This window comes from Mandrillus leucophaeus, unplaced genomic scaffold (genome assembly GCF_000951045.1).
Source record: "Mandrillus leucophaeus isolate KB7577 unplaced genomic scaffold, Mleu.le_1.0 Scaffold81, whole genome shotgun sequence".
Taxonomy (NCBI): Eukaryota; Metazoa; Chordata; class Mammalia; order Primates; family Cercopithecidae; genus Mandrillus; species Mandrillus leucophaeus.
The window spans coordinates 3,850,226-3,871,449 of NW_012108808.1; the positions used below are offsets into that span (position 1 = coordinate 3,850,226).

Genomic DNA, 21,224 nt, shown 5'->3' on the forward strand with positions numbered 1-21,224 from the left:
TTTAGTAAAACATGAACGACTGATTCACAAAGGAGGAAATAGATTATTAATAAAAATGAAATATTTCCATTTTACTAAAAATCAGATAAATATACGTTAAAACAATAATTAGCTTGTTATAAATATCAATAATATCAAAATTTTAAAAATAATATCATGCAACATTGAAAACTGTGCAGTGAGTCACTTCTCTGACAGATTAAAGATGAAAGTACAGGTAGATATAGAATTTCTGCAAAGCTCTTTGACAACATCCATCAAGATCATTAAATATGTTCATGCCTTATGATCCAGTTTTGAATTTCTGGGAATTTAGCATAGCAGAATAATAATCCAATATGTATACAAAAAATGTATACATCAAAATGTTCATTATAACATTATTTATATCCACCAAAATTTTGAAGTAATTTAAGTGTCTAGCATTAAGAAAATGTAATGCACTCATTAGATATTACATTTATGAAAACTTCTTAATGACAAAAAAATGTACTAATCTTAACGAAATGTACACTAAAAATATATATACAGTCTGGGAATGGTGGCTCACAGCTATAATCCCAAGAATTTGGGAGGCCAAGGTAGGAGGAGCACTTGAGCCCAGGAGTTCAAGACCAGCCTGGGTAACAAAGTGAGACACCATCTCTATATAAAATAAAAATGAAGTATTAGGCAGGCATAGTGGCATATGCCTGTGGGTCCAGCTACTCAGGAGGCTGAGGTGGGAGGATCACTTGAGCCTGGGAGGTCAAGGCTGCAGTGATCCATGATTGTGCCACTGTACTCCAGACTAGGCAACAGAGTGAGGCCTTGTCTGAAAAAATAAGAAAAAACACCAAAAACACATATATAAACTACACACACACACACACACACACACACACACACACACAGAGAGAGTATGTCCTCAGCTACATAAAAATATACGTCAAAATGCTAATATCAAGAAGTGGAATTATGGATATTCTTACTACTTTTCTGTTTTTTCCAAACTTTCTCATGCAACTATCTTTTACCATTTGAGAATCAGAAAAAAAAAACAAGAAAGAGGTGCTTAGTAATCCATCATGATAAACAGTAGTATAAAGCACAGTTTGAGAAGATCATCAGAAAATTAGATTTAAGGTATAATTAATTTCACATTTTGACTGTTTATATGGCAAATGATATCTTAGAGCCCTCCTCAATTTGAATAATGGAAAATAAACATTACTGTTGCATTAAGTACTATAACTTTCTAGTTTTCCAGAGTCCGTCTTAAAATATGGCTCCCAGAAATGAACATAAAATTACATATGCCATCCGATGAATTCAAAGTACATTGAGAGCATGACATTCTAAGATTCAGATAGTATACATGTACTAAGGAGGTATATGGCACCCTTTAGTCTGGTCTAAGGACTGACCTAATCACAAGTTGGTTCTCATTTATCAAATTCTATCCAACTTTTATTTAAAGAAATGAAAATGTTAATACCTCTTTCATCATATCATTCCATTTCAAATGTTCAAAATGAGGTGCTAATGCTGAAATCCTTCTTTCTTCCAAGTGTTGTATGAGGCTTTTATATGCACTCTGAATCACTGCTTCATTCTGTAAAAGGGAGAAAACCATATAAAATACCTTAAATAAAGTGTTTCTCAGCTGTAAAAAATGAGACACTTGATGTAAATCAAAACCACAATGAGATATTATCTCATGCCAGTCAGAATGGCAATTATTAAAAAGTCAAGAAACAACAGATGCTGGCAAGGTTGCAGAGAAATAGGAATGCTTTTACACTGTTGATGGGGATGAAATTAGTTCAATCATTATGGAAGACAGTGTGGCAATTCCTCAAAGACTCAGAACCAGAAATACCATTTGATCCAGCAATCCTATTACTGGGTATATACCCAGAGGAATATAAATCATTCTATTGTAAAGATACATGGATAAGTATGTTCACTGCAGCACTACTCACAATAGCAAAGACATGAAATCAACGCAAATGCCCATCTATCATAGATTGAATAAAGAAAATGTGGCACATATATCTCATGGAATACTATGCAGCTGTAAAAAGGAACAACATCATGTCTTTTGCAAGGACATGGATGGAGCTCGAAGCCATTATCCTCAGCAAACTAATGCAGGACCAGACAACCAAACACCACATGTTCTCACTTATAAGTGGGAGCTGAACAATGAGAACACATGGACACAGGGAAGGGAACAACACACACTAGGGCGTATTGGGGAAACGGGGGAGGGAGAGCATCAGGATAAGTAACTAATGCATGTAGGGCCTAATAACTAGGTGATGGGTTGACAGGTGCAGCAAACCACCATGGCACACATTTACCTATGTAACAAATCTGCATGTTCTGTACATGTATCCCAGAACTTAAAATAAAGTTAAATTAATTTTGTAATGAGATATTTGAATTCTACATGTGTTATAAGCTATACTAAGCAAAATCACCCTCAAATGTCTTTAGGGCAATTTTTCTTAAGCTCTGATAAACATGCATATTCCCTCTTTGCCAAATAAATTTTTATTTGAGTATAATGAATTGTTTTGGTATCATGGAGCTTTCAAAAATATAGAAAATTAGAGAAGGTAGTATGAACCCCCAATCCTGAACAATTATCAACATATAATACATCTACAATATTTATTGAGACTAATTTAAACAGTCCAAAGGGGGTGAGAAAAATAACTTTCAGAGAAATACTTACAGATAATGAATCAGGAAATAATTTCACAGAAAATAAAATCATCAATTTACAAAGAAAAGAAGGCCAGGCACCATGACTCATGCCTGTAATCCCAGCACTCTGGGAGGCTGAGGCAGGAATATCACTTGAACCCAGAAGTTTGAAACCAGCCTGGGCAACATAGCAAGACCCCATTTCTGTTAAAAATAAATAAATACATAAATAAGGTTATTCTTAAAGAGAGACCAATCAAGACCCTAGTATTGCATTTTTAAGTCGGAGTCTGGTATTTCTCAGGCAAAATAGAGACTTACTGGTAACAGTACCTCTTCTCAATATGAAAATAAAGTCTAGAAGCTGGGCATGGTGGTTCACGCCTGTAATCTCAGCACTTTAGGAGGCCAAGGCAGGTGGATCACCTGAGGTCATGAGTTCAAGACCAGCCTGGGCAACATGGTGAAACCCCATCTCTACTAAGAATTCAAAAATTAGCCTGGCATGATGGCAGACACCTGTAATTCCAGCAACTTGGGAGGCCAAGGCAGGCAGGAGAATTGCTTGAACCCAGGAGGCAGAGGTTGCAGTGAGCCAAGATCACGCCACTACACTCCAGCCTAGGCAATAGAACAAGACTCAATCAAAAAAAAAAAAGAAAGAAAAGAAAAGAAAATGAAGTTTAAAGTTAAAAAAAAAAAAATCCTGGGAAATATTTTAATGACAGAATAAAAGTAAAGCAAATAATAAGCATGACAAACATCTGTATGTCTTAATTACATGAAGGATGTTTCTCAAAACATGATAAATTTTAGTTGGTTTTATTGCCATATTGTACATTTAGAAAGCAATTTCCCAACCAAAACAAAAAACAAAGGTGGAGCTCCAATTTCAAAGGGCAGAGATCTGCTACAAAAAGTAAAAATATGAATTATATTGAAAGATTTTTTTGATAAACTATCAAATGGCCTGCATCATCAGAATTCATTTCAAAATATGAAAACTGAAATAAAACTAGATTCACTAAGATTATTAATATATTTTTTGACTCCCAAGTTTCATAACAGAAATACTGCATAAACCTAATGTCAACTATACCAAAATAATGAGTCTATCATAATTCTCTGAAAATTCTACAGACTTCATGAGTTTATGTTAAGGAAAGAAATTATCTCATTACTTGCTTCTTTGTCAGTCTTCTTCATTTCTTTCTCATTAAGAGTCCTTCCTCCATGTTAGCCATCATTTCACTGCCTATATGCAACGCATGAACCTCTAAACACGTGGATTTCCAGTTAAATGCATTTCTTACTTTCCATGATCTGGGCAGCAGGACACCCTATGGCTGAATATAGAAACTAGAGACATACTCCTTTGTTGAAATCCACTGTCAACCTTTTATTCATAAAGGAAAACCACTTCTTTACTTACAGCATTAACAAAAAAAAAAGTATGGGTTTTCCACACCAATAATTCTCTAATTCTCTCCAGACACCAACTGGGTGCCATATAATTTAATTCCATTCTGACACTAACTACCCTAAGTTAACACAGGCCCCACAGGGTAGGGATTCAGTCCAACAAGACTGCCCCCCACTTCAGACATGAATCACAAATGCCAGGCTTCACATGCTGATGATGGACCAGCTACAAATCTGGGGTTCCCTCTTCACGTTTGATAATTTGCTAGCATAGTTCACGGAACTCAGGAAAAGTGGTTTGCTTGCTATTACCAGTTTATTGTGAAAGATTCAATTGTGGAACAGCCGGATGGAATGGATGCACAGGGCAAAGTCTGAGGAGAGGGGCAGGTGGCCCCAGTAACGCCCTGGGTGCACCACCCTCCCCGACTTCCCAACCTGGGAGTTGAACAAACCTCACTGTTCAAGAGTTTTTATAGAGCTTAATATACAGCTGCTCTCACTCCCCTTCCCAGAGGTTGGTGGTTGGGACTGAAGCTTCCAGTCTCTGATGGCTTGGTCCTTTTGGTGGTCAGCCCAACCCTGAGGCTATTCAGGGGCCCCACCCTAGGTTACCTCATTAGGAAAAAATTCAGACGTGATCAAAAGCAGCTCCTTACAAATAATGAAAGACATTATTATTACTCAAGAAATACCAAAGGTTTTAGGAGCTCTGTGACAGTAACTGGGGACAAAGTGCAAATATATTTTGTATTATATTTGCATATAATAAGTATGTAAATAATATATTTCTTATGTTTGCATATAAATAAATTTATTATACCACAATTAGGTATTTAACATGAGCAAATTACTTCAATACTCCAAACATTATTTTACAGATGAGGTGATAATATTATAATTAGATACGAATAGATAGATATAATAATGCCACAAACCTTATAGGAGTACCCTGAGAATTAAAAGAAATTTAGGAAAAGGAATTGGCATAAGTGCTTAATAAATGTCCGTCATTATCATTGTTACCATTATTAAATTTATTACCTCTTTGGAGACTGCCTATAGTAAGTTCCATTAAAAATACAGAAAGATTGAGTTAGCGATTTTGAGAATTAAAACAAGAAATCAGGACAAAAAACGAGAGCTATTAATGTCAATTACCTCCTTCGAAAAAGTTTGGTTTCTGTCTGTGCTTTCCATAGTATGTGCATAAAGTCTGAGAGTATCAGATTCATGCCCTGAAGAAAGCACAACGTTGACTTTCATTCCCCAGGAATGTATGATTAAGAAGTTAAAAAGGTGCGTTTGTAAATCACTCAGGCCTTCCTCTGAAACTATCAGAAAATACGGGTAATGCTGTTCCAAGTACAACTTCCAATCTTGTGATAAGCATCCAGAAAACTCCGTTTGCACATCAACGGTAGTATTGTGTTGAAGGTGGAGAATTAAAGCAGTTCTCAATGGAAGAAGTTCAGGAAAATCAAAATATGCATATTCAGCATCCTGTGGTGACAAAAAGAAAAAAGTACATCATTTTGAAATCTTCCTTTAGTGATTTGTTAATTTTGTTGCTTACAGCACAAAGCCGTATAGGACTGACCCCATGTGATCTAATTGTTTTGCTCAAGGGCCTTAAACTTGACTCATTTCACAAGTGTATGCCACAGGTCGAGATGTGGATTGTACAGATTCATCTCCTTTACTTGAGCAGGCATACACTACTACTTCACTTCTAATTCTCTTACTCTCTATGTTCAAATAGGGATCAAAGTAGCAAGAGGACAGATGTATTCCATCTGAATTGAGAAGCTGATGTGAATCACCATTAGTAGATAAAAATGTAACGTTCCAGGTGATGTGTCTCCTCCCTAAATAACGTAAGTCTTTTCTTAGCAAATCAAAATTTCTATTTCTCAAATTTACAAGAAAAAAACAACTCCGCTAAAAAGTGGGCAAAGGACATAAACAGACACTTTTCAAAAGAAGACATACGGTCAGGCACGGTGGCTCATGCCTATAATCCCAGCACTTTAGGAGGCTGAGGTGGGTGGATCCTCTGAGGTCAGGAGGACGAGACCAGTCTGGCCAACCTGTTTCTACTAAAAATACAAAAATTAGCTGGGCGTGGTGGTGGGTGCCTGTAATCCCAGCTACTTGGGAGGCTGAGGCAGGAGAATCACTTGAACCCGGGAGGCAGAGGTTGCAGTGAGCCAAGATCATGCCACTGCACTCCAGCCTGGGCAATAGAGAGACTATGTCTCAAAACAAAACAAAAACAAGAGAAGACATACATGGAGCCAATAAGCATACAAAAAAAGCTCAGCATCACTGATCATTAGAGAAATGCAAATCAAAACCCCAATGAGATACCATCTCATGCCAGTCAGATGGCTATTATTAAAATTTTTTTTAAAATGAGGGTTAAAATAACTCAACATAAAAAAATAACAGATGCTGATAAGGTTGCAGAGAAAAAGGAATGCTTAACACTGTTGGCGAGAGTGTGAATTAGTTCAACCACTGTGGAGAACTGTGGCAATTCCTGAAAGATCTACCGTTCGACCCAGCAATCCCATTACTGGGTATATACCCAAAGAAATATAAATCATTCCATCATAAAGACACATGCACGTGTATGTTTACTGCAGCACTATTCACAATAGCAAAGACATGAAATCAAACTAAGTCATCGATGATAGGCTGGACAAAGAAAATGTGTTACATATACATCATGGAATATTATGCATCCATAAAGAAGAATGAGATCATGTCCCAAATGCAGAAACAGAAATCCAAATACTGTATGTTCTCACTTATAAGTGGGAGCTAAATCATAAGAACACAAGGACACATAGAGGAAAACAACAGACACGGGGGCCTGCGCAAGGGTGAGGAGTGGAGGATGGGAGGAGGGAGAGTATCAGGAAAAATAATTAATGGGTACTAGGCTTAATACCTGGGTGAAGAAATAATCTGAACAACAAACCCCCATAAGACAAGCTTACTTATATAACAAACCTGTACATGTACCCCTGAACTTAAAAAGTAAAAAAAAAAAAAAAAAAAATCTGTTTTTAAATGATATTGACAATCTAGCCTACAAGACTGTCATAATTTAAAAAGAACCCTGACTTTTCTATAGGTATCAATCAAAACACTGCTTTTACTTTTAATGGTGCCAAAACTAACCCCCACCCAAAAAAATCCTATGTATAAAGATTGAACAAATATAGACTAGAATTCTTAGCAGTAAAACAACAATTGCTTCTAGGAGTAGGATGAGGGAATGGGCTCATAATATACTTTTGTATTTGGGTTGAGATTTGTTAAAATTGGAAGCCATTTAATCTGTAATTTTTAAAAACCATAGTATAATACACTGTTGAGGATATTTATATAGATCAATCCAAATAAGGGCAGTGCCCCTATTGAATTTGCCATTCTACTGGAATGTAAATACAATTTCTTCTCAGTTTTGGTCCTAAAGGGCTTCCTAGAATTTAAGCATACAAATTCAGAGAGCAAAGAAAGGTTGTTGAGGGAAGTCTACCTCCTATCTCATGTTCCTAGATGTCCTTAAAATAAGTATCTACTGTTGTGAATACAAATTAATTTTAGCTATCAACTACTATAACTTAATGACATTTCTAGAAGATTATATTTAAGAACTGTAGAATATATATTATTTCCAAGAACACACAGAACATTCACCAAAACAGGCCATATATTGGACCTCAAAACAAGTTCCAATAGATGTTCAAATAACTGAAATTATACAGAAATATTTTCTCCAACCACAATGGAATTAGAAATCAATGATAACACATCTAGAAAAAAACAAGAATTTATACATTAAAACAATAGTTTTTTAATTTTTAAAATTATCCTTAAATGACTTTATAACTGGACTTTATTTTTGGTAGAAACAGGATCTCACTTTGTTATTCAGGCTGGTCTTGTACTCTTGGCTTCAAATGATCCTCCCTGCTCAGCCTCTCAAAGTGTTGCTATTACACATGTGAGCCACCTCACCCGGACTAATTGCATATATCTATGGAGTACAGGGTGATATTCTGATATATATGTATACAATATGTAATGATCAGAGTAATTAGCATATTGATCACATCAGACACATTTGTGTATGTGCGTGTGTTGGAAACATGCCAAATCTGCTCTTCTATTTGAAAAAATGCAATAAATTACTGTTAATTATATCCACCCTATGGTGCAATAATGTCCTCCAAGATCATCATGTTACCACAAATGACAGAATTTTGTTTTTTATAGCCAAATAGTATTATATAGTGTATATGCACACCGCATTTTCTTTATCCATTCATCTGTTGATGAATACTTAGTTTGTTTCCATATGTTGGCTATGTGAATAGTGTTGCAATAAACACAAGAGGGCAGATATCTCTTTAACATACTGATTTCCTATCCTTTGAATATATACCTAGTAGTGCAGTTGTTGGTTCATATAGTAATTCCTTTTTGTGTTTTTTGAGGAACCTCCATACTGTTTTCCATAATTACTGAATTAATTCACATTCATGTCAGCAACATATGAGTTCCCCTTTCTCTACATCCTTACAAGCATTACAATATCTATTCTAATGGGGTGAGATGCTATCTTATTATGGTTTGAATTTGCATTTCTCTGATGATTAATAATGTTGACTATGCTTTCATACACATGTTGGCTATTTGCAGGTCTTCTATGGAGCGACGTCTATTCAGTTCACTTGCCCACATTTTAATTGGATTATCTTTTTTAATTCTTTTGCTATTGAGATGTGTGAGTTCCCTGCATATCCTGGATATTAATTCCTTGTAGGATAAATACTGACAAATATTTTTCCCATTCTGAAGGTGCCACTTCACTCTGTTGATTACTTCCTTTCCTGCACAGAAACTTTTTAGTTTGATATAATCCCATTTGTCTACTTTTGCTTTGTTACCTATGCTTCTGAGGTCGTCGCCATAAGATCTTCACACTAACCAATGTCCTGAAGCATTTCCCCTATGTTTTTTTCTAATAGTTTCATAGTTTTGAGTCCTACATTTAAGTCCTTAATCCATTTTGAATTGATTTTTTAATACAGTGAAGGTGAGGGCTCAGTTTCATTTTTCTGCATATGAATATCCAATTTCCTGAGCACCATTTACTGAAGACACTGTCCTTTCCCCAGTGAACGTTCTTGATACATTTTTGTGAAAAATCATTTGGCTATAAATACATGAATTTATTTTGGGGTTCTCTATTCTGTTCCATTGCTCCAACTGTCTATTCTTATGCCAGTACCATGCTGTTTGGGTTACTAGAGCTTTGTGGAATACCTTGAAATCTAGTAGTGAAATACCCCCAACTTTTAAAACAAATAATTTCTAAATAATCCACTGGTCAAACAAAAAAGAATCACAAGAGACGTTAGAAATTATTTCTAATTAAATAGTAAAGAAAAAAACCATTAGATGCAAATTTGTGATATGTAGCTAAAACAGAGCTTACAAGAAAAATTTTATTGTTCATAAATAGAAAATAAAAAACATCTTAGCTTAAAATTTCAATTTATGAAGCTAGTGGAAAAAAGAGTAAGAAAAATCCAAGAGAAACAAATAAAGACAAGGGTAGAAATCAGTGAAATAAAAAAAAAGACAATACAGAAAATTAATAAAGCGAAAAAAGCTAGGTCTTTGAAAACATCAACAAAATTGATAAATCACTAACTAGATCAAGAAAAGAGAAGATACAACTTAGCAATATAAAGGATAAATGAGGGCAGAAGAAAATGGAAATTATCACAATAGAGAATCTGTGAGGCTTTGTCACATACAGTAGATGATACTATGGCTTTCATACATTTTTTAAAAAGTTAACTCCTTCTTTTCCCTTAGCAGTATATCAGGTTATAGAATCAGAGATACAACAATGACAAATTACATTTTAATTTGTAAAATTATGTGATGATACTTATCATTCAGAAATAGAGGAATAAAAATCTGTCCCCATTTCACCAGATGTGAATTTCAAGTAGAGCAGTTGCTATTAAGAGTTGGTGTCATGTTTCTGACCAGTCTCCTCCTGTTATTGCATCACTGGTTGTCACTAGCAGCTGGCCAAAAAATAGTCTTATTTTGCTGCATTAGTCAGGATTTCTGCAGTTTATGTTTAAAAACCGGTTTAGAGTATCCAGGTGATGGGTATAAAGTCCATGTATCTCCTTTTGGTAAGTTATAGTTATGATCTGTGTGCTTTGTAGCCTGCTACACAGAAAACAGCAGATAATCAAAGATTTAAGGGACACGGACAGCTGCCAATTCACAAAATGGGAGTGTAACATGAAAGCTTTTTAGAGGGTTTTTGTTTTTGTTCTAACAAAACATGTTAGAACACGTTTTGTTAGAATACGTGTTGCTTTTATACTGTTCTTCTTTTCCTTAAGACAGGAATCAAGCTTATATATAAACTGTCGGTCATTTTAGTTTCCTTCTGTGTCATTCAGTGTAAAACTGCATAATGTGAAAATAAATGAAAAAATAAATATTTAGTGGCCAGGAACAGTGGCTCATGCCTGTAATCGCAGCACTCTGGGAGGCCAAGGTATGTGAATTGCTTGACCTTGGGAGTTGGAGACTAGCCTGTACAACATAGCAAGACCCTATCTTTATAAAAAATACAAAAATTAGCCAACCATACTGCCACACAGCTGTAGTCCCAGCTACTCGGGAGGCTGAGATGGGAGGATCACTTGAGCCCAGGACACAGAGGTTGCAGTGTGCCAAAATCACACTACTGCTGTGTTGCAGCCTGGGAGCTAGAGTGAGAACCTGTCTTGAATTTAGAAAAAAAGAAAATTTAGTTTCTGTTCCAAAAAAAAAAAAAAAAAGAAAGAGGTTGCTAACTAACACTAACATCACTACAAATCTTTAGACAATAAGAGGAAAATAAGAGAATATTACAGAGAACTTTATGCCAAAATATTAGACAACTTAGATAAGATGGGCAAATCCCTTGACATATACAATTAACAAAACTGACACAACATAAAACAGAAAGTCTAAATAGCCCTATATTTATTAAAGAAATTGACTTTTTTATCAAAAATTTTCTTTCAAGGAAAACTCCAGACCCAAACGGTTTCACAGGAAAATTTGATCAAATTTTATCAAATTCATCTGAGGCAATAATACCAATCTCACAAAGACTTTTTCAGAAAATAGAAGAGGAAAATGGGCTTTTCAACACATTCACCAGGTCGGCATGATCCTGATACCAAAACCAGAAAAAGACATTATAAAAAATAAAATTGGCCTGGCAAGGTGGCTCATGCCTGTAATCTCAGTACTTTGGGAGGCTGAGGCAGGCGGATCACCTGAGGTCCAGAGTTCAAGACCACCCTGACCAACATGGGAAAACCCCATCTCTGCTAAAAATACAAAAATCAGCCAGGCATGGTGGCGCATGCCTGTAATCCCAACTACACGGGAGGCTGAGATAAAAGAATTGCTTGAACCTGGGAGGCGGAGATTGCAGTGAGCCGACACCGTTCCTTTGTACTCTAGCCTGGGCAACAGAGTGAGACTCCATCTCAAATAAATAAATAAATAAACAAATAAATAAATAAATAAATAAAATTACAGATTAATATTTTTCATGACTATATACCAAAAACACTTAAAATATTAGGAAATCAAACCCAGCAATATATTCAAGAAATGATATCTATCATGACCAACTGAGGTTTTCCCAGGAATCAAAGATTGAATTGAATTAGTATTTAAAAATCACTTAATGTAATCTACCAAATTAATAAAAGAGGAAAGGTGTATCAGAGTTTCAATAAATGTAGAAAAAGCATTTTTTTAAATGTAACACCTATTAATTATAGAAACTCTCGGAAAACCTAAAATAAGAATAAATTTCCTCAATTTGATAACGGATATACATAAAATAACTACAGCTAATATGATACCTAGTAGGGAAATAATGGACACTTTCCCTTTAAGATCAAGAACCAGGTAAAGATTCCCACTCACTCTACTTCAGCATTTCTAGAGGTGCCAATCACTGTAATAAGGCAAGAAAAAGCAATTAAAAAATAAAATCAGAAAACAAGAAATACGCATGTATTTATTCACTGGAGACATTGAAAAATCTAAGAAATATACAAATAATCAACTGAAATTAATAAGTTGTTTTAATAAGATTGCAGGATACCAGTTAACAAACAAAATCAATTCTACTTCTATATACAAACAGCAAAAAATAAAAAATTATTTTTAAAAATTCAATTTACAGTAAGATCAAAACATGAAATATCTTGAAATAGATTTAGCAAAAGACATGCAAGACCTCCACACTGAAGACTACAAAACTGATAAAAGAAATTAGAGATCTTAAAAAAAACAGAGATATACATTGTGTTCACTAACTGAAAGACTATATTGATCTACAAATTTAACGAATATCAATTAAAATCCCATTTTTTTTTAAATAGAAATTGGCAAGCTGATTCTAAAATTTGTGTGGAAATGCAGAGAACCTAGAATAGGCAAAGTTAAACAAAGAAGAACAAAGTGGGTTTCAAGATTTACTATAAAATTATACAAATCAGTACATTGTGGTACTGGTAATTTGTTAAATCCTTTGATAGAACATAGTAGAAAGCCCAGAAATGGACCTACACATGCATAATCATTTGATTTTTGATGAAGAAACCAAAGCAATCTACTGGTAGAAGAAAAATGTTCTCAACAATGGATGCTGGAACAAATGAACCTCAATTCCCAATTCACATCACAAACACACAAAAATTAATTCAAGAAATATCATAGACCAAAATACAAAAGCTGAAACTACATACTTCTAGAATTATTAATAAATATAGGAAAATATCTTTGTGACTAAGAGATAGGCAATGATTCTTATCAGGATATAGGCACAATAACCATTAAAGAATAATAAATTAGATTTCATCAAAATTAAAATATCTGGTCATCCAAAGATAGCACCAAGAAAATGAAGTGGCATAAGAAAATGAAGTGGCAGCTGGGCATGGTGGCTCATGCCTGTAATCCCAGCACTTTGGGAGGCCGAGGCGGGTGGATCACGAGGTCCGGAGATGGAGACCATTCTGCTAACACAATGAAACCCCATCTCTACTAAAAATACAAAAAATTAGCTGGGCGTGGCGGTGCACACCTGTAGTCCCAGCTACTTGGGAGGCTGAGGCAGGAGAATGCCATGAACTCGGGAGGCGGAGGTTGCAGTGAGCTGAGATCGCGCCACTGCACTCCAGCCTAGGTGATGGAGCAAGACTCCACCTCAAAAAAAAAAAAAAAAAGAAAAAAAAGAAGGAAAATGAACTGGCAAGCCACAGACTGGAAAATATATTTGCAATAATACATATGACAAGAAGTTGTATACAGAATATATCAAGAACTATTACAACTCAATATGAAAAAGATAAAGAATCCAATTTAAAATGGTCAAAAAATATGAGCAGGTGCTTCACAAGTCATAGTATACAAACGAACAATAAGCACTTGAAAAAGTAGGCAACATCATTAGTCATTTGATAAATACCAATTAACATAACACCACACATCCAACAGAATGGTTGGACTGACCAAATACAAATGTTTGCAACTACATAGGGCACCAGAACTCTTATTCATTGCTGGAGTTAGTGTGAAGGGGCACAACTACCTTAGGAAAAGCTTTGGCAGTTTTATAAAATATGTATTTCAATCACAGATATATGTACAAGGAAAATGAAAACTTACATCCACACAGACTTGTGTGCGAATGCACATAGGAGCTTTATTCATCTAGGCAAGATATTGAAACAGGAAAATGGGGAAACAAAACGTGGCACATTTCTACAATAAAACCTTACTCAAAAGCGATAGAAGGAGCAAAATTCCACTGCCCACAACAAAATGGGTGCCTCTCAAAATTATTATGTTGAATGAAAGGTTTATACAAAGAGTTCACACTGTAAAATTCTATTTATTAAAAGTTCTAGAACTTTGGGAGGCCAAGGCAGGTGGATCACCTGAGGTCAGGTGTTCAAGACCAGCCTGACCAATATGATGAAACCCTGTCTCTACTAAAAATACAAAAATTAGCTGAGCATGGTGGCATGCGCCTATAATTCCAGCTACTTGGGAGGCTGAGAGAGTAGAAACGCTTGAACCCAGGAGAAAGAGGTTGCAGTGAGCCAAGATCATGGCATTGCACTCCAGCCTGTGCAACAAGAGCGAAACTCCATCTCAAAAACAAAAACAAAAAAAGTTCTACAACAGGCAAAACTAAAGAGGCAATAGAAAGGATTTAAACAGTGGTTGTTTCTAGGGGATGGAGTGAGAATGGACTGGGCAGGGGCATGAGAAGACGTACTGTGGAACACGAGTTTGGGTTACACATGCATGCATTTGTCAAAACTCAATGGACTGGTAAATACTATGCACTTGGCAAAGCTCATTAAATGGCATTAGGTTGGAGCAAAACTTTTTGTAACACATTTAAGAACTGTGTATTTTATTTCATGTAAATTTTACCATCAAAAAAAGGTGTGAATAAGTACCGAACTCTAGTTAATGGCATGTATGATGAAATGTTTCAGAGTTAAATGTAATGTCTATAACTACTTTGAACTGCACCCCCAAAATAAAAGGATTGAAAGGTGAATAAAGGCATGGATAAGCTTACAGATATATGAAGAAGTAAAATAAAATGTAATTGTAGGATTTAGATGGCAGAATATAGATATTTGCTCCACAACCTTTCAACTTAGGTATATTTGAAATTTTTATAACAAAATATCAAAACCTAAAGAATGGGCTTCCTGGTGCTTGCCACAGGCTGAATTCTTACACCGACTGTATAGAAAAGGAGGTAGAGTAAACTACCCCATATATCCTTCAGCCCAGGCTCTCTGCCTGATCTATATTATGAATGTGGGAACAGAGTTGAGGGAAAAAAAATTAATAAAATAAAAAGTAAAGAATGGTTATCTCTGAGTAGTGAAATTATGGGTATTTTTTTCTTTTGTTAACCTGTCTTTTTATATTTTCTATGATGGCATGCTTCATTTTAGGTCAAAGACTATTTAGGTTAAGAGATTTCAGTTATAGTCTTCAAAGGACTAAAAAGACATCAATCATCATACATTACCTTGAAGAAAACTACGGCGAATTGTCCTCCATTACTCATAAGATCCACAAGATAGCATTCAACCAGATAGAAAAAGTGGAGATTCTGTCCCCACTTGAATGATTTTACACACAGGCACGTGACAAGCAAGGAATCTCCATCAATCACAAAAAAATTAGATTCCACGAAATCATTTAATATGCTGGAATACCTAAAATAAAAATCAAAGAGAATAAAACTCACAGATGTTTCACAGAGACTTTGTTGCTGCTATTGTTACTATTGCATAAGCTACTATTTGTTGAGTACTTCATGCCAGTCTACGATACCTTTTCAAATATCTCATTTAAGCAACTGTCCTTTATAGGAAGGAGATAGCACAATTACTATTTTATTAAAATAAAATTAGGCTCAGAGAGGCAAAGGAATTTATCCAATGCTAAATGGCAGAGCCAGGATTCGAACTTGAGAATATGATTCTAAAGGCTGTTATTCCGGATAAGGACATCTATAACCCCCAACTCCATAAATCTGATTGCTTTAGGAAACTATCTGTTCAGTGACAGCTATGACAACTACAGGAAGAAGAGTATGTTCCCATCCTCTCCAAGTTGCCCCAAGACAAATAGGTTGAGTGATCATGTATATGTATACGGGTTAAGAGGGATGTCGATACCCAGAGTATACAATAGTATAGCTCCTTCTTTTTTACTTCACAGTACTTACCCAGCTTTTGGCATTTCATTCAAAATTAACGTTGTCATTTTCCTGAAAAATCTTTCATGATCCTTTAACCCTAAAAAAAAAAAAGAGATTTTTTGAGCCATCAATATTTTTACACAGCTATATAATTTAGTAATTATTAAGGAAAGGAAATATAGATATCCAATTACTTTGTAACATTACTGAATCTGAATATCTTACAAGATTGTGGTTTTATAGGCTACAAATATCAAAGATTGAGAATTACCCATCGTTGCTGCTTCTTGGGCTATAGGGTAGAAGAGTAGAGCTGGAATTTATTAAATATGGCTGATATATTTTATTTTGGCACCTCTAAAATGGCTACATTTGATGTGAGTGGTGACTCTGTAATAAAAGAAAAAAAAATAGAACTGCATTTATTCCTAAAACAAAGAAACGAACCCAAAAAATACAGTTACAATTTTCACAGAGCAAGCAGTCTAGTAAACAAACAAATACTGATCAAATAATCATACAAACAATTTCAAATCACAAATGTGACAAAAGGCACAGAGATGAGGGTGGCTTCCCTAAGGAAGTAATGCATGAACTGAGATCTGAAGGAATAAGTACTCCCTTATAGTTAATTTGCCCCCCAAAAAAGGAATAAAAAGTATTCTTGGCAAAGGGAACAGCATGTACAAAGGCCCTGTGACAGAGGACAGTATGGAAAGTATGAGATTCAGAAAAGAAGTGAGTGCAGTTGCAGCAGAGGGTAAGGCTGTGAGAGATAAGGTTAGAGAAAAAGGAAGCTAGGGAGTCTTCTAAGGGATTTTAAGGTGTTTCGTCTTCATCTTCAGAGCTAAATTCAGCCATTGATGGGTTTTAAACTGGTTGTAATTTGATTACACTTGCATTTGGAAAACATTATCTTTAGTACAGAGAGCAGACTAGAAGGGGAGATGCATACAGAAAGCTACTGAAATAGTCCTGTAGAAAGATGATGGTGGTTTGAGGTAATGCAGTGCTATTTAGAGCTGGAGAGATGCAGATTCATCAGGGGGACATTTTGAAGATAAATGTGACATAGTTTGGCGATAGATTCCACATGGGAAGGGAGAGTTGGGAGTGTCACGAATGACTCCTCAGATCCTAGCAAGGACAAGAGAATGGATGATGGGGCTTGGACAAAGCAAGCTGAAAGATGGACAGTTTCTGGGCTAGAAATAGAACTGTCAAGTCATTTGATTTCTAAAGATAACTGAGGAAATGAGTATATTTCACAGGTAAAAGAAATCACTGACCGGTGCTTATTAGTGACTCTGGGTCACTCCCAAAATAAGTTTCTGGCCACTCCTGATCACTCCCAAAATGAACTATTGGCACTCAAATCCTTGTCTTGGGAGCTGATTCTGGGAGAACTCACTTCTTCACTTCATACCTACCATAAAGAATAGCAGCAATATACAGTTAGAACTCAACATGGCCACAGGATTGGTAAGTAGAAAAGTAATTATAGCCAAAGAAAGTACTCTCTCTGTGAAACTGAAGGGACAGAAAGCAGAATGCATTTATTCAGCAACTATTGAATGGGCAAACACCTGCTGTGTGACAGGCACTGCACTTGGGGGTGGGAGTCTAGTGAAAAGGACAAAAGTAGACTTTGCTGCACTCTAGGAGCTTATCATCTAGTAGAAAAAAAATAAATAAAATGTTAAATATTTAAAAGTTAAGTACTATTTAAAAAATAAAAGAGTTATAATGAATTGGACAGGATTGCTACAGACAGTATCTCCAAGAAAGTGACATTTCAGAGGAGCCCTGAAGGGGTGAATGGAGTAGTCATTCAAAGAGCCCCTCCCATTTAAGAGAGAGACAGGATAGGGAAGCCTAAATCAGCTTTTTTTATTACGCACTGTGATTTTTAAATTTTATAATATGAATACAAAAGTAAGGATCGTCAGATATAAAATACTGATGGGACAGAAAATAAACACCAAAAATGAAGACAAATAAATAAACAAAATAAAAGAAAATCAAAATATTCTAAAAGACATACTGAGAAAACAGAGATAATTTAGGAGCCAAAAGAGAAATTTAAAAAATTCCAACTAGAATTTTCATACAGAATCAAAGACATTGAATCTATGAAGTAGGAGCTTGCATGCTGCTATTGAAAAGAAAAAATACAGGAACAAGAAAGCACTCTTGAAAATTCAAAGCAAGATCACAGATATAAAATAAATTAGTTTGCTGAATAATAAAACAGAATCCGAAGTTAAAAGACAGAGTCCAGAAAGACAATGAGATAGAAATCACAGAAACATTAAGACACATGAAAGATTGATCAAAGCTTATATAATCTATTAAAAGGTAATCCCAGAGGAAATAAATGGGATACCAGAATGAGTGGTAAAAATAATCAAAAACATAATGTGAGAAAATGTGATTTAAGAAGACTGCCTCAGGGCTGAAGAAAAATATGAATCCCTAGATTAAAAACGTTCTCCAAAAACAAAATACATTTGATGAAAAAAGAGAAAGCCACAGCTAGAGATATCCTGATAAAATTTTAGTGCTCCAAAGATAAAGAGAAAATCTAAAATCGGGCAAAAAGGAAAGACATTTTAGTCACAAAAGAATGAATATGAAAGAGGCATTAAAATGAATAAGAACATGAGCTCTGAAACCAGGATGCCTGGGTTGAATTCCTAACTGTACAACTAACTAGTTGTGTGGCCTGAGGCAAATTGCTTCCATCTCTGTTTCTGTTTCCTGTCTGCGAATTTGGAATATTATTATTATCCTAGGGTTGTCAAGATAAAATGTGTTAATACATAAACTGCTTAAAGAGCACCTGGACATAGTGAAAACTGATTAAAGTCAGCTCTTTTAACATTATGGCCAACACTGAATGCTCTGACACATGACCAACATCTTTCATCCTCTTTAATGCTTTGGAAAGTCTACTGTAATCAAGTTTTAATGATATAGGATGCATTTCCTATTTGGATCTGATCACAAAACTTGACTCCATAATGAATACTGTATATACAGTTATTTTTTGTTGTTGTTTTTCCATTTTTAGACTCAATATATAGACAAATAACAATGAACTTAATTTATTCAGAGAACCAAAATGTAAATGCTTTGAACATTGTTAATATATTAAAATAGCTAACCAATTTGAGAAGTACAAAGAGGGAAAAACGATAGGAAAAGAGTAGGAATGCTATGATTATCATTTATTTAAAAAAAAAAAAAAGGGAGCCCAGAAATAGCATCCAAAGATAATGTTATATACTAAATGTTTATGTCCCTCCAAAATTCATATTTTAAAGCCCTAAACCCCAGTGTGATCATAATTGGAGATGGGGGCTTCAGGAAGTAATAAGGATTAGAGGAGGCCATAAGAATAGGGTCCTTATCTAATAGGATTGGAGTCTTCTTAAGAAGAAACATCAGAGAGCTCATACTCTCTCCCTTCTCCCTTCCCCCTGCCGCCTCCCTCCCCACCCCCCACCCCCGTGTGCTCCCTCGCTCTCTCAGAACACAGCAAGAGGGTAGTCATGTACAAACCAGGAAGACATCCCTCACCAGAACCTGAATCAGCCAGAATCTTCATCTTCTACTTCACAGCCTCCAAAATAGTGAGAAACAAATTTCTGTTGTTTAAGCCACCACTCTATAATATTTTGTCACGGCAGCTTTAGCAAACTACGAGAGAAGATAAATCAAAAAATAAAGATTTAAGAAATAAAAGTTTTTAAAAAGAACATGCTTTGCAATGAAAAAACAAACAAACAAATAAAAAACCACTTATCCTCTATTGTCACGTTATACAAAATGTAACCCTGATTAAGTAAATAGTATGAGAAGTTTGTCTTTACAGAAGTAACCCAGTTCAAAAAAATAAAAGAAGAAATGAGGAATTTATATTTTCCTCATTTTGAAACATCTAATAAATTAATGGATCTAGATATTGAACATCAATGGATACTAACATCATAAAAATAGAGATAGCAAGACATTCTCTGTCTCTGAATGGAATATGGGGCCATCTATGTGAACTCTTAACAAAAATATAAAAAATTAAAAATAACTGATTATGCCTCTAATTCTAAGAACTAATAGAGAATAGCAAGGAGAGACAAAGAGAGATGAAGAGAGAGAGAGAGAAAAAAAGGGAACCCTATAGATTAAAAAAACAAGACATTTATACACCAATTGTAATGTGAAGACTTTCTTTTGGATTCTGATGGAAGTTAAAAAAATTGAAAAAAAAATCATATGTATTGGATCAGAGATATTAACTGTCCACTAAAATTCATGCTCCGCCTTCCACATGTAAGAATTATCACTGAGAAGTAGTTATCTGGCCAATGACTAGATTTTCCCCATTCTTTTGCATCTGGAGATAGCCATGAAATTAGTTCTTACCAATGGAATTTGAGTGGAAGTGATAGCCAGACTTTTGAGAAGTAGGTATACCTTCTTTACTCTTACTTCTCTTTAAAAAGTTAGGTGCGAAGAATATGAAGACTCCAGGGAACAGTGGAACCACCATATGGAAGAAACGGGGTCCCTGAATCACTATTGGGCCCACTGGCCAGGAAAATCTGCTTTGAACTCTTAGAAGGACAATATATATAAACTTCTATTGTGTAATGCCACTGAAATTTAGAAGTTGTATTTGCTACAGAAGTTAGCATTCCCTTACTGCTACAGAAATTGGTACAAAAGTGAAATCCTGGCCGGGCGCAGTGGCTCACGCCTGTCATCCCAGCACTTTGGGAGGCTGAGGCGGGCAGATCACAAGGTCAGGAGATCGAGACCATCCTGGTTAACACGGTGAAACCCCGTCTCTACTAAAAATACAAAAAATTAGCCGGGCTTGGTGGCAGGCACCTGTAGTCCCAGGAACTCAGGAGGCTCAGGCAGGAGAATGGCCTGAACCCAGGAGGCGGAGCTTGCAGTGAGCCCAGATCCTGCCACTGCACTCCAGCCTGGGTGACAGAGAAAGACTACGTCTCAAAATAAATAAATAAATAAATAAATAAATAAATAAATAAATAAATAAAATGAAATCCGTCCTATCAATACATAATTGTATAGTGCTATCATTCTTTTAATCTAAAACGCCATGAACTGCAAGATGCACCATCATTTTAAGTACCACTAATTTTCTTAATACTAACAAACTATAACATACCACACAGATATAATTTTCATCCTCATCTTAGATGTAAAAAGAGAAGAC

General features: G+C 35.4%; 1 protein-coding gene across 1 annotated transcript in view; it reads right to left on the reverse strand.

The window, feature by feature from the left end:
* Positions 1 to 21,224, reverse strand: part of DDX60L (DEAD (Asp-Glu-Ala-Asp) box polypeptide 60-like) — a 143,983-nt gene that overhangs the window by 117,912 nt on the left and 4,847 nt on the right. The window contains exons 2-6 of the mRNA XM_011967792.1: positions 16,251 to 16,369; positions 16,007 to 16,076; positions 15,302 to 15,491; positions 5,278 to 5,619; positions 1,478 to 1,594 (exon numbers count right to left, since the gene is read on the reverse strand). Of these exons, the coding sequence (XP_011823182.1) occupies positions 1,478 to 1,594; positions 5,278 to 5,619; positions 15,302 to 15,491; positions 16,007 to 16,076; positions 16,251 to 16,254 (723 nt within the window). The 5' untranslated portion in view covers positions 16,255 to 16,369. The remainder of the gene's footprint in view (positions 1 to 1,477; positions 1,595 to 5,277; positions 5,620 to 15,301; positions 15,492 to 16,006; positions 16,077 to 16,250; positions 16,370 to 21,224) is intronic.